At 43.7% G+C, this 13,276-nt stretch overlaps 1 protein-coding gene across 1 annotated transcript; it reads left to right on the forward strand.

Moving 5' to 3' along the window:
• The first annotated feature begins 2,127 nt into the window (after positions 1–2,127).
• Positions 2,128–5,620, forward strand: LOC139262209 (ferritin, higher subunit-like). The gene is made up of 4 exons (XM_070877354.1): positions 2,128–2,229; positions 4,435–4,581; positions 4,983–5,125; positions 5,467–5,620. The coding sequence occupies exons 1-4, from the start codon at positions 2,128–2,130 to the stop codon at positions 5,618–5,620; spliced, it is 546 nt and encodes a 181-aa protein (XP_070733455.1).
• Positions 5,621–13,276: the final 7,656 nt, after the last annotated feature.

The raw sequence follows: 13,276 nt of genomic DNA on the forward strand, positions 1-13,276 counted from the left end.
GATTCACCACCGACTGAGTGAAGAAATTTCTCCTCATCTCAATCCTAAATGGCCGACTGCTTATTCTGAAACTGTGAGCACGTATTCTAGACTCCCCAGCCAGGGGAAACATCCTCCCTACATCTATCCTGTCAAGCCCCGTCAGAATGTACTGCAGAATTACCGTAGTACATGTAAAATCAGACAGAATGCACAAGTGCAAAAGGTGTCTTCTCAGATATTTAAAACATAAAAAAAACCACATACACATTCAAAACTTGCATGGATCTAATAATAGGGGCGAGGCAGTCCTACAAATACAAAGGTATCGAGATGGGCTGCTGGGTGGGAAATGGCATTAAATTTGGGAAGATGCAAGAGAATGAGAGAAGGGAAGTTAATTCGACAGTGGGAACACAAACTAAATGGCTCTGGGCCACAAGCCACCAACACAGGAGTTGAGTCTGGGAATCGCGGAGGTAGAGACCGTGGAGAATTTAGAGATGATTGAGCTAGATATTGACAGACAAGGGGTAGTACTGAGGGAGTGCTGCACTGTTGGAGGGGAAGTACTGAGGGAGCATTGCACTGTCAGAGGGACAGTACTGAAGGAGCGCTGCACTTTCGGAGGGGCAGTACTGAGGGAGTGTTGCACTGTCAGTGGTGCAGTACTGAGGAGTGCTGCACTGTTGGAACGGCAGTACTAAGGAACTACTGCACTATTGGAGGGGCAGTACTGAGGGAGCGCTGCACTGTCAAAGGCGCAATACTGAGGGAGTGCTGCACTGTCGGAGGGGCAGTACTGCGGGAGCGCTGCACTGTCAGAAGGGCAGTACTGAGGAAGACCAGCACTGTCGGAGGTGCTGCCTTTCGGATGAGGCGCTAGACCGCTGCTCACTGAGGTGGACATAAAAGATCTCAGGATGGTATTTCGAAGAAGCGCAGGGGGAGTTCTCTCTGTTATCCTTGACAATATTTATCCCTCAACCTAAACAGATTATCTGGTCATTATCACACTGCTGTTTGCGGGAGCTTGCTGTGCGCAAATTGTCTGCCGCACGCATTGTTGTAATTTCCTACATTACAACATTGACTATACTTCCAAAAATACTTCATTTGTTGTAAAGACCTTTGGGACATCTTGAGACCATGAAAGGCGCTATATAAATGTAATTATTTCTTCTTTCTAATAGGATAAGCGTTCCCAAGGCTGCCACAATGAAGTCTAGATGCAAGGAGATATTCGGATGCAAGTCTTTCTTTCTTTTTGGACAGCAGTCCATTTCATTGTTTGTAAAATGTCATGGTAACATAACAAGAACTCAAAATCCCACGGTCCTCGCCACATTCTAGCTCCTGTGTGTACAGGTGCTCACTAAACTTGGAAGTGATGGAGTATCTGAGCACTTGCGCTTGTCACATTCCTCACACGCACTGTCCAGTCACCTGACCCGCTGTCGGTTGCTTTGCAGACTCACTGGTCTGCCTTTGGATGTTGCATCCGCAGATACCTGAAAATGTTCAACCCACTGAACCGCGCAGAACTATTAAAAAGACACTGACTTGCAAACAACGGAGGATTCAATTAACCTGGGCAAGTGGGCCATCAACAGGGTCGGGCAGTGGCTGTTCGAGGTGTTCATTCGGTCCGACTGCCCATCTCTCTTCCACGGCTACGTTCGCGCCCGGGTGTCCCTGGAGATGGAGCATGCGGCGTCCATCGGCACGCTCGTAGCCTTCCGTGAGAGAAGAGACTGGAGTGCATCATCACCTTGGGTATAGAATTTTAATTTAATTTCTTAAGTTTCCTCTAACATATTTTTTAGCAGTCTTTATTGGTTATGCTCCTTTAAAAAGAGGGTACATGCTTGACTTTATATTGACAATTGCCGGCAAAAAGCAGAGTCATTCAATGATGTTCATTCTTCAAAGTTCATGACTGGCGCTGGGAGTCATGGCCCCTCCTCCCTTTACTTGATTGGTGCTCTGACAGAGGCTGCAACTTGTGATTGGGTATTGAGGAATGTCACTCACAGCTAGGCTGTCCCCCCCTGGATTATCCAGCAGTGTAAAGACAGGAGTTTGAAATTAGCTAACTCTCAGCTTCTTGCTTCAATAAGGCTTAGAATTTTGGAAAAGCAAATTAGGATGGCTTCTCAAGTGCGTCAGAACTACCACAAGGACTGTGAGGCTGCTGTCAACCAGCAGGTCAACATGGAGCTCTGTTCCTCCTATATTTACCTCTCCATGGTGAGTCTTCTATTTCTGAGCACTTCACAATGGAACCTGTGCAATGTGAATTTACTGGATTCTGTGCTGTATCCGGCCCACCCCTCACTTGTTACACAGTGAATTCATTTGTTAAAGCTATACTATAATATAAGATATCACCTTGTGTATTCTTTAACAAACTGCCTCTCTATTTCATGCAGTACCTGAGCCATATTTGGAGAATCTTAATGACTCACTTTCCTGGGCTCTTGTGAGCTTGTAGTTGAAGTTTGTTTGGAATACACTCTGCATTCAATGCATGGAATTCTGAATTCATATCCTAATTTCTAAACCACTCCATGGCCTTTCCCTACCTTGCTGTTTGCAATGAGGGTATTCCATCTTCAAATTAGAACCAGGCCATTTAGGAGGGAAGTCGGGAAGCAATTTTTCAAACGTGTGGTGGAATTCTGGAACATAGTCTCTCTCCCTGCTTCCCACATTCCACCCACCCAAGGCTGTGGCTGCCTGGGCAAGGTTTTTGTTGGGTAAGGGTATCAAGAGATTAGAACATAAGAAATAGGAGTAGGCCATTTGGCTGATCTTCTCCCTCAATTCCACCTTCCTGCACTATCCCCATAATTTCGGTAGTTCCCAAAAATTCATTGACCTCTGTCTTGAAAATACTCAACGACTGAGCATCCACAGTCCTCTGGGGTAGAGAATTCCATAAATTCATCACCCTCTGAGTGAAGAAATTTCAACTCCTCTCAGTCTTTAATGGCCAACCCCTTGTTCTCAGACTGTGACCCCCCTGGTTCTATATTTCCTTAGTTAGGGTAAATATTTTTTCATTAACCCTGTCAAGCCCCTTAAGAATTTTGTTTAATTAGATTTGTACCTCATTCTACTCAACTCTAGAACATTGGCCTAGTCTACACAATCTTTCCACATAGGGCCATCTCTTCATTCCAGGAACAAGTCTAGTGAACCTTTGTCGTTCCACCTCTAATTCAAGTATGTCCTTCGTTTGGTAAGGAGAACAGGACTGTAGACAATACTCCAGGTGTGTCCTCCCCAATGCCCTATATAATTATAGCAAGACTTCTTTACTCTTGAACTCTAATCTCTTTGTAACAAAAGCTAACCTACCATTTGCTTTCCTAATTACTTGCTGGATAATTGGAGTTAAGCTGCAGATCTGACCATTGAACGGTGGAACAGGTTTGAGGGGCTGAATGGCCGACTCCTGTTCCTAATGTTCTTGACCTCCTCGCTTTAGGTACCAGTTTTTGCCCTTCTGTCTTTTCTCTAACTGTCTTTGTTTTATTGGTGGTAAAGCCTTCAGCCATTTTCCCCCTAATTCGGCAGGACTCTCCCTTAACCCCTCTGCTTCCCTACCTTGACCTTTACTGATGACCTCAAACTCTGAGGGGTGGTATCTGGTTGTTTGCTGGAATGCCTTGATGTTTAATGTTGAAGGTGCCAAATGAATGCTGCTTAGTTTTGGTTCCATGGGATGAATGTAGCCAGTAACCCTTGGGCCAGATGTACTACGTGACTTGTGCACTGTGACTAGATCTCTACTTTAAGGGGTTTGCTTCTAGTTCCAGTAGTGCTCCTTGGCTAGCCTGTACAACATCGATCTAGGTCAATAAACCATGATTAGAGTGGTACTGTTAATAGTAATCTCTCTCATTTGTAACTCTACAATTGGGTGCCAAGATTAAGCTTATTGTTTGAGCATGTTCTATCAAAGCTGAATTGGTAACCATGGGATGATATAGCACCAAAGAAGGCAATTCAGCCCATCAAGCATGTCTGAAAGTTGGGTGGAGCTATCAAACTAGTCCCACTCCCCTGCTTGATCCCAAAGCTCTGCAAATTTGTCCATATTATGTCTATTTTTAACTGTTGCCATTTAATTTACTTCCTCCATCCTTTTCAAGCAGCCCATGCATTTAAAAAAAAAGTTTCCCATTGCTGCCTCTGGTTCTCATCCTTTTGCCAATCACCTTTCATGATTTTCTATTATCCAGCCTCCCTATTGCGAGGGGATTATCCCCTCTCTACCACATTAGTGAAGTCAGTAAGCTGCTGCTAGCTTGTTTAACATTGTACATGGAAATTCAGGGAGACTTTGAACCCTTTGAAAGAAGCAAAATTGAGTTTGACTATATGTACAATACGCACAATAATGGATCTGCCATGTGATACCCAACTATGCTTCTGATCTCTCTGCAGTCCTTCTACTTTGACCGGGATGATGTTGCCCTGCGTCACTTTGCTGAGTTCTTCAAGGAGCAGTCACATGAGGAACGTGAGCATGCTGAGAAACTGATGCAATTCCAGAATCAGCGTGGAGGACGGATCATCTTGGCGGACATCAAGGTTTGGCTCCATAAACGAGGGGCCTTCTGTCTGGCTCCCCTTAGACTGATTGATCCCAATACATTCTAAAGCAGTTGGTTCCAATTTATAGCACAGGAACCAGCCATTTGGACAAACTGGTCTATGCCGGTGATCAGGCTCCAGACATCTCCTCCCACCTTGCTTTATCGAGCAACATACCCTTCTATTCCTTTTTCCCTCATGTACTTATTTAGCTTCGCCTTAAATACATCTATGCTATTCACCTGATCAATTTGACTCCAGTCTTAATGCAGTAATTCTATATTCTAACACAGTGTTTCATGGTATCCTAGACTTCTGATTAAATTTTTTTCATCCCTAATTCCTTCAATACTGTGTTTGTTTAATCCATTTTAAATGAATGAGAATTTTCTCTTCAGAAACCAGAGCAGGATGAGTGGAGCAATGGTCTGGAGGTGATGCAGAGAGCTCTGCAGATGGAGAAGAATGTGAACCAGAGTCTGCTGGATCTGCACAAACTCTCCACTGGGAGCACTGACCCTCATGTAAGTTTCTCATGTGGGTTTCTGGGTAAGTTGGAGGTGGTGGAACCTTGCTGTCCTTGAGCCTATTACAAAGATCTCTGTCCAATAGCTTCATGTTGTTGTGTTTTATTTTGTGGGGGGTGGGGGTGGCGAGGTAGGAAGGGACAGGAGGCTGGCCTACTGTGATCATTGACTCGTAAATGTGTCCCCGCAACTATCGTGCAGCAAGTTTAGTCGAAATGGTGCAGTAATTCCATTGATTTCAATTGCACTACTTGCCTATTCTCCAATTTAAGAGGATTAAAATCCAAACTCTCGAGGGGTAAGCTCTGAAGTTCTTTGATATCTGCTCCTGGTCATAACTCGTTTCCTCTTTCAGTTGTGACTTCCTGGAGACCCACTACTTGGATGAACAAGTGAAGATGATCAAGAAGCTTGGAGATCACATCACCAACCTGAAGAGACTGGGAGCCCCTGAGAATGGCCTGGGAGAGTACCTGTTTGACAAGCACACCCTGGGGGAGAGCAATTGAACTGACTGCCAGGAACAAGCTTATTGTGTTTTATATAATTGTGCGCGAGATTCAATCAAGTAGAGAATGACGACTAGTGACTTTGTATAGGTTGAGACCTGTGCTCTTGGTGTGAAATGTAATTAACTGTAAATAAACTGCCCAATATTGGACTGCGTTTTGTCTCCTTGTAAATTCGAGTGGTTGCTTATCTTCAGATTAACATGAATTGGTTTACATCAGACTAGAATTACACTGGGCTGTGTAACAGCTTTATTTTCGATTTTCCTTTAGATGTAAGTTTAATTTACTGAGCTGGATATTCAGTGTTGCATGTCGAAGATCTAATTTCAATTTGGTTTATAACTTGGGAGCAAATTGTCTTCTTGCCTTTCAGTGATTGTGTTGCAGCAGAGGTGAAGATAAATGCTGTAACACAACAATTTGCCGATTTTATATAGCTCCTTTAACATAGTACATTTCACTAAGACATTTTGCAGGAGTGTCACTAAATACGTTTTGAGTGAGACACATGAGACAGGAAGGTATTAAGGAGTGTCTTAGACGAGGGAGGAGGGAAGAGAATTTTCGGGGTGTGAACTTTGAGCTTGGGCCAAAGTAACTGCTTCTACTGGTAAATATTCTTTCTGCTCTCTGCATCAATGGCAACTCTCTTTAATCCCTCAATACAACAAACTCTCAGCTGCTGTAACTGTATTAAAATGCAAGGAGAGTTTGCCAATGAATTAGAGTGACATTGTTTCATTCCCAGAAACAATCCAATTTCAAGAATGGTATCTGCTTGGGAAGAACAGTCTAGGTATTTATTGTAAGCTTCTACCAGTCCCACTGAGTAGTACCTGTGGGATACACTGCAGGTCGCTCACGGAACCAAGCTCCATGCTGCTGCTGCAGAATTTCTGTGCTACTTTACCCACAAAATTGACCAGAACGAGCTTGACCCATCCACCTCCACGGAGGTGTGTGGGGGACCTGACCCATCCACCTCCATGGCACGAACCTGGTATTGCAGTACTTCCAGGAACGGTGCAGTGGCTCTAGGCCTTTTGGCTAAGAGCATTGGCACAGAGTGATCCTTGGCGTGTGCAAGGTGACCTCTGGCGTTTGTGATTTGACAAAGAATTGGAACGATTGGCTACGAATTTCAAAAAAAAAAAAAAAATTGACCAGAACGACTGGCAACCAGCAATGTCTGAGCTCATTGTGAGAGCTCCCTGAACCCAGGGTACTAAAGGTAACTATGATTGTGAAATACACCTGAAATAATATATTTACTTACTGGCCTCTTGGGGCAAAAAGTGTGGATTCCTTTTAGGGGAGAGGACTGAATTTGGTTCTTAACATTTTCTCTGTTTTGTCTCTCTCTGGATTGAATAACCTGTCTACTTCGACTCCTACATGTATAAAAAGTTGTACAAGGCATTAAAGGGAGAAGTAATCATGAATTGCACTCGAATAACATGTAATTCTTCGGGAAAGAGTAAATGTATTTCATTAAATGCAAAAAGCAGTTAACTTAAACACCAAGCAAAAACAATAGATATTTCTCCTGCCTCACCACACCCTTCCACAAATTAATAAACCCAATACAGCTCCTCCATAATCTTATCCATTTGTGCATTTCATACCAAATAGCAATCAGCCTCTCCAAATCCTGCTGGATCCCCATGTGTCTCTTTCACTGCAGGAATGGATTCAAATGTTCACACTACAACTGTTTATCCAATGTTTATAAATTAATTATTTGAGAACTGCACTGCGTGCAATAAAATTGCCATCTTCAGTCATTCCTTGTTAATGTCTTTACATCTCTCCAAGTTTCCAGTCACCTTATTTGCTATTGTATGAAAATTCATCAAGGGCCAAGGAAGCATCTCACCACCTTGGGCTTTCTGTGCCTATCACCATCCCGATTCCCCACAGGGAGTGACACTGAATTCGAAGAGATCCTGTGGAAAGGATCAAAGGTTCCCTCAGACCCAGTAACCATAGGCCTGAATCAAAGTCTCGAGTGCCCACCGGGGTGGCCATTGAGTGTGACTATGTGATGTCCATCAGTTTGCTCAAAGCCCTTTGTGACTGCATCATGGATCCTTCGACCAATACAGGTGTAAATACCCAGATACATGTTTGGTTCAGGTGGGTCAACATTCTCTCTCTATCCACTCTATCAAACTTTTCGTAATTATAAGGACCTGTGGTGTGATTGGTGGCTCCGGATCTGATTCATTGCCACTCCCTCTGCCCCATCTAAAGCAGAGTTTTAATCCAAGCGAATGCCTCTCATCAGCTAATCCAGGACTGAACCACTTCTGCACTGAAACCAGACATCATGGCTTTGGATCTCAGAGAAACACCAACATGAAAGGCAAAGGACCAGAGAGGAGAGATGAGAATTGTTTTTACACAGCGAGTTGTTGTGATCTGGAACACACTGCCTGAAAGGGCCATGGAAGCAGATTCAACAGTAACTATGAAAAGGGAATTGGATATATAAGAGGAAAGAAAAATATTGTAGGGCGATGGGGAAGGAACTGAGGAGTGGGACTAATTGGATCACTCTTTCAAAGAGCCTGCACAGGCATGATGGGCTGAATGGCCTCCTTCTGTGCTGTATGAATCTATGACGAGGCACAGTTACAGAACAACTGAAGAGGGTGCAAAAAAGATTTACAAGGATAATACCAGAAATGTGAGGATATACCTATCGTGAATGGATAAACAGGCTGAGTCTCTTTACTCTTGAAAAGAGAACGCTGAGGGGGGGGGGGTGACCTAATAGAGGTCCTTATAATTATGAAAGGTTTGATAGAGTGGATACAGAGAGAATATTTCCACTTGTGGGAAAGAGCAAAACTAGAGGCCATCAATATATGATAGACACCAAGAAATCCAATAGGGAATTCAGGACAACCGTCTTTACGCAGAGAGTGGTGAGAACGTTGAACTCGCTACCACAGGTAGTGGTTTAAGTGAACAGTATGGAAGCATTTAAGGGGAGGATAGACAAGCATAAGATGGAGAAGGGAATAGAGGGTTATGCTGATAGATGTAGAGGAAAGGCGGGAGGCTCGACTGGAACATAAACACCGGCATGGACTGATTGGGCCAAATGGCATATTTTCCAAAGCTCTGATTGGCTCTGGGCTTCAGCCCCACCCCGCCCCCCCCCCAAAAAAAAAGCAAGAATATGGTGTTGAGATAGAGGATCAGCCATGATCAAATTGAATGATGGTGCAGACTCTAGGGGCCGAATGACCTACGACTGCTCCTATTTTTCTATGTTTTCTTTGTTAATTGGTAACTGGATTCAAGGAAGATTCCTGATTGGCTCTCAGGGATTGTCAATCATCATTGGTGATGTCATTCCTTCTTTGAATTCAGGCTGTCCCAGTCGTATAAATACAGGAGCTTGTGTGAGAAAGGGTCAGTGTTAGAATGTGGCAGGTGATTGTGAGAAATAATAGTATAATATAGATAGTGAAGATGGCCTCCCAAGTGTGTCAGAACTACCACAAGGACTGTGAGGCTGCTGTCAACAAGCAGATCAATATGGAGCTCTGTTCCTCCTAAGTTTACCACTCTATGGTGAGTCTTGTATTTTTGTATTCTGAAAAGTTGGAAATTCTCCAGTTTGATGAACTGTCTTTAAACTGTATTTTTCTGGACTTCCTTTCCTGGGGGAGAAGTGTCTATGGGCAGTGAGGACTTCAGGTGTGTAATACAAGGGGATCTTGTTGAGTTAATGGACTGCTCCTTGTAGCAGCTGCCCTCTATTGAGGTTTAATATCTGAAACCAGCTCAGCTGCTGCCTGAGTGTGTGACAGAAGAGCATAAACCTGGTCAGGGGCCTGTTGACCTGAGACAATGTTCAGTTTCAGTGGGGGGACTGTAGTGAGTGAAATGTGGACAGCTCCTCACTAGTGTTCTCATTAATTGGAGGTGAAGTACTGAGAATCCTGGTGTTGGAGCCTTGCTCACTGCTGAGATCTCTATTACACTATTGGTGTGTAAACTACTGGAGTGGAGGATTGTTCTCACTATCTGAATCTTGAAGTAGAATGGAGAATAATCATTTCTATAGTGCCTTTCACTACCTTGGAATGTCCCAAAGTGCTTTGTAGCCAATGAAGGAGTTAAGTGTAGTTACCTGTTATGTGGGAAATGTTGCACCCAATAAGTGCACAGTAAGCTCCCACAAACAGCAATGAGATAATGATCAGATCATCTGTTTTAGTGGTGTTGGCTGAGGGATAAGTATTAGCCAGGACACTGCAGAGAGCTCCCTGCAGTAGTACATGGAACATAGGAGTAGGCCATTGGCCCCTCGAGCCTGCTCTGTCATTCAATAAGATCATTGCTGATCTTCTACCTCAACTCTAGTTTCCTGCAGTGTCCCCATATCCCTTTGTTCCCTTAATATCCAATAATCTATTGATCTGTCTTGAATATACTCTTCTGGGGTAGTGAATTCCAAAGATTCACCACCCTCTGAGGGAAGAAATTTCTCCTCCCCTCAGTCCTGAATGGAAATTTCTCCTCCACTCAGTTTTATTCTTGACTACCCAGCCAGGGGAAACATCTACCCTGTCCAGCGCTGTAAGAATTTTGTATGTTTCATTGAGATCACCTCTAATTCTTCTTCTTAACTCTAGATAATATAGGCCTAGTGTAAATGTCTCTTCCTTGAGATCTTTCACATCCACCTGAGATGGGGCCTCTGTTTGACCGGAAGTATTACTTGTCCAGGAGTAGAATTGAGTTTTACTGGGCATCCCTAATCCTGTTACAGGGAGGAGTGGTTATCCAACTCCGATTAGTGAAGTGAAATGCACTTTAGCTAGTTCACAAATGGTATTTATTTTTGAAAGACTCAGAATTAGCTAACTAAGGGGAAAATAATAATCTTGCATTGTGTATGAAGATCTAAGTCTGAAGAAGCTGTTTAAAATTCTCTCTGCAGTCCTTCTATTTTGACCGGGATGATGTTGCCCTGAGTCACTTTGCTGAGTTCTTCAAGGAGCAGTCACACGAGTAACGTGAGCATGCTGAGAAACTGATGCAATTCTTGAATCGGCGTGGAGGACGGATCATCATGTCTGACATCAAGGTTTGATTCAATAAATGAGTGGCCTTCTGTCTGGCTCCCCTTGGACTGATTGATTGTTTGAAATACTTTCTAAAGCAATTGGTTCCAATTTGATTCCATGGTTCTGGTGGTGGAATGCAGTAATTCTATATTTCTGACACATTGTTTATGGTAACATGGATGTCTGGTTGCTTTTTCACCACTATTTTCCTTGTTCTGTCTTGTGTATTTTGTTTGTTCCATTGTAAGTGAACTACCTGTGACTTTCCTCTTCAGAAACCAGAGCAGGATGAGTGGAGCAATGGTCTGGAGGTGATGCAGAGAGCTCTGCAGATGGAGAAGAATGTGAACCAGAGACTGCTGGATCTGCACAGACTCTCCACTGGGAGCACTGACCCTCATGTAAGTTCCTCATGTGGGTTTCTGGTTAAGTTGGAGGTGGTGGAACATTGCTGTCCTTGAGCTGTTTCAAAAGAGCTCCATGCCCATGACCCCCTTTGTTTTTCGGTGTCACTCGTGGGTTCTTCAGCGGGTGGGGAGAGGACCGGGAAGTTGGCCTACTGTGGACATCGAGAAGTAAATGTGTCCCAGTGATTCTAGGATCTAAGCTCACATTGTACAGGAGTTACTGGATCATTAGAGCAAATTTACATCAATCTCAATTGCCCAACTTGACCCTCCTCCAGTCCAAGACTTAACATCCCACCTCGAGGGGAAGCTCTGATGTTGCGTGATATCTGCTACTGGCCATAACTAGTTTCCCTCTTTCAGTTGTGTGACTTCCTGGAGACCCACTACTTGGATGAACAAGTGAAGATGATCAAGAAGCTTGGCAATCACATCACCAACTTGAAGAGACTGGGAGCCCCTCAGAATGGTGTGGGGGAGTACCTGTTTGACAAGCACACCCTAGGGGAGAGTGACTGAATCTTGTGTTCTGTACTTGTGTTTTATATAAATGTGAGACTCTGTCCTGTAGAGAATGATGGCTTGTGAATTTGTACAGGCTGTGAGACCTGGGCTATTGATGTGAAATGTAATTAACTGCAAATATACTTTCCAATATTGGACTGGGTTTTGTCTCCTTGTAAATTTGAGTGGTTACTTCTCTTCAGATTAACATTTGGTTTACTTCAGACAAGAATTACACTGGGCTGTGTAACTGCTTTATTTTCCTCTTTCCTTCAGGAGTAAGTCTAATTTATTGAGCTGGATATTCATGGTTGAAGATCTAATTTCAATTCTGTTTATACCTTGGGAGCAAATTGTCTTCATGCATTTCTATATTGTGTTGCAACCATAGGTGAAGAGAAATGCTGTAACACAACTTGCTGATTATATAGCTCCTTTAACATAGTAAATGTTCCAAAGCATTTTGCAGGAGTGTCAGTATATTTGAATGAGACAGGAAAGATGAACAAACTCTTGGTCAAACAGGGAGGCTTTAAGGGTGTGTCTTAAAGGAGGCGGGAGGGAAGAGAATTTTCGGGGTGTGAACACTGAGCTTGGGCCACAGTAACTGCTTCTACTGGTAAATATCTTTCTGCTCTTTGCATCAATGGCAGCTCTCTTTAGTCCCTCAACATAACAAACTCTCAGCTGCTGTAACGTTGGCAAACTCTCCTTGCATTTTAACAATGAATTAGAGTGACACCATTTAATTCCAGGAACAATCCAATTTCAAGAATGGTATCTGCCCTGGGAAGAACAGTCTAGGTATTTTAAAGTAAGCTTCTACCAATCCCACTGAGTTGTCCCTGTGGGATACACTGCAGGTCACTCACACAACCAAACTCCATGCTGCTGCTGTAGACTTTCTGGTCAATTTTGTGGATAAAGTAGCATGGAATGATTGTGGAGACCAGCAATGTCTGAGCTCATTGTGGGAGCTCCCTCAACCCATGGTATTGTAAGTGGTTTTGCTCTGTTATTTCAAATCACCCTTCCCCATTCCCCCACCCCCTTAATCACTTCTAGACCCCAGGATTATAGTAGTGAACAGCATACACCATTATAGACAGATCTTTCAGTCTCAACCATCACAATGCTTTTATTCGAGTTAAAGCACACACTTGCTTCCAGTATAAAACGCCCTGGTGGTGTGAAACAAACACAGTACAAAACACAACACTGCCCCATCTGAACAGGCCCCCTATTGCAAAGTATCCACTACTAACACACTCCTGATTGAGTGGTGCAATATTGATCTAATCTGTCCAACAGACTGTGCTTATGCCTAAACTCCTAAGGCTTGAATGGGACACGACACCCCTTCACACTATGCGGTGGTCTAAAGGATATGTGGGCTGGGATAATGCTCACCAGTTACCCCTCTGGCTTACTCGCTGCTTCTCCCGCTGCGTCGTATCTTCTGGTTCGGTACCAACCTGTGGTTTGCAAGTCCGAGTCTCAAGGTCAGGTTCCCAGTCAAAATAGTGAAGCTCTTTTTTTCGTAGATGGTTTATTCTCTCCGTCCCAGACAGAGTACTCGGTCCCTGAATGCGTTGAACGAAGCAAGCAAGTGTAGAAGAGGAAAGAGAGATGGCAGCAAACTGTCTTCTCTTATA

The sequence above is a fragment of the Pristiophorus japonicus genome, chromosome 4 (assembly GCF_044704955.1).
Source record: "Pristiophorus japonicus isolate sPriJap1 chromosome 4, sPriJap1.hap1, whole genome shotgun sequence".
NCBI classification, from domain to species: domain Eukaryota; kingdom Metazoa; phylum Chordata; class Chondrichthyes; family Pristiophoridae; genus Pristiophorus; species Pristiophorus japonicus.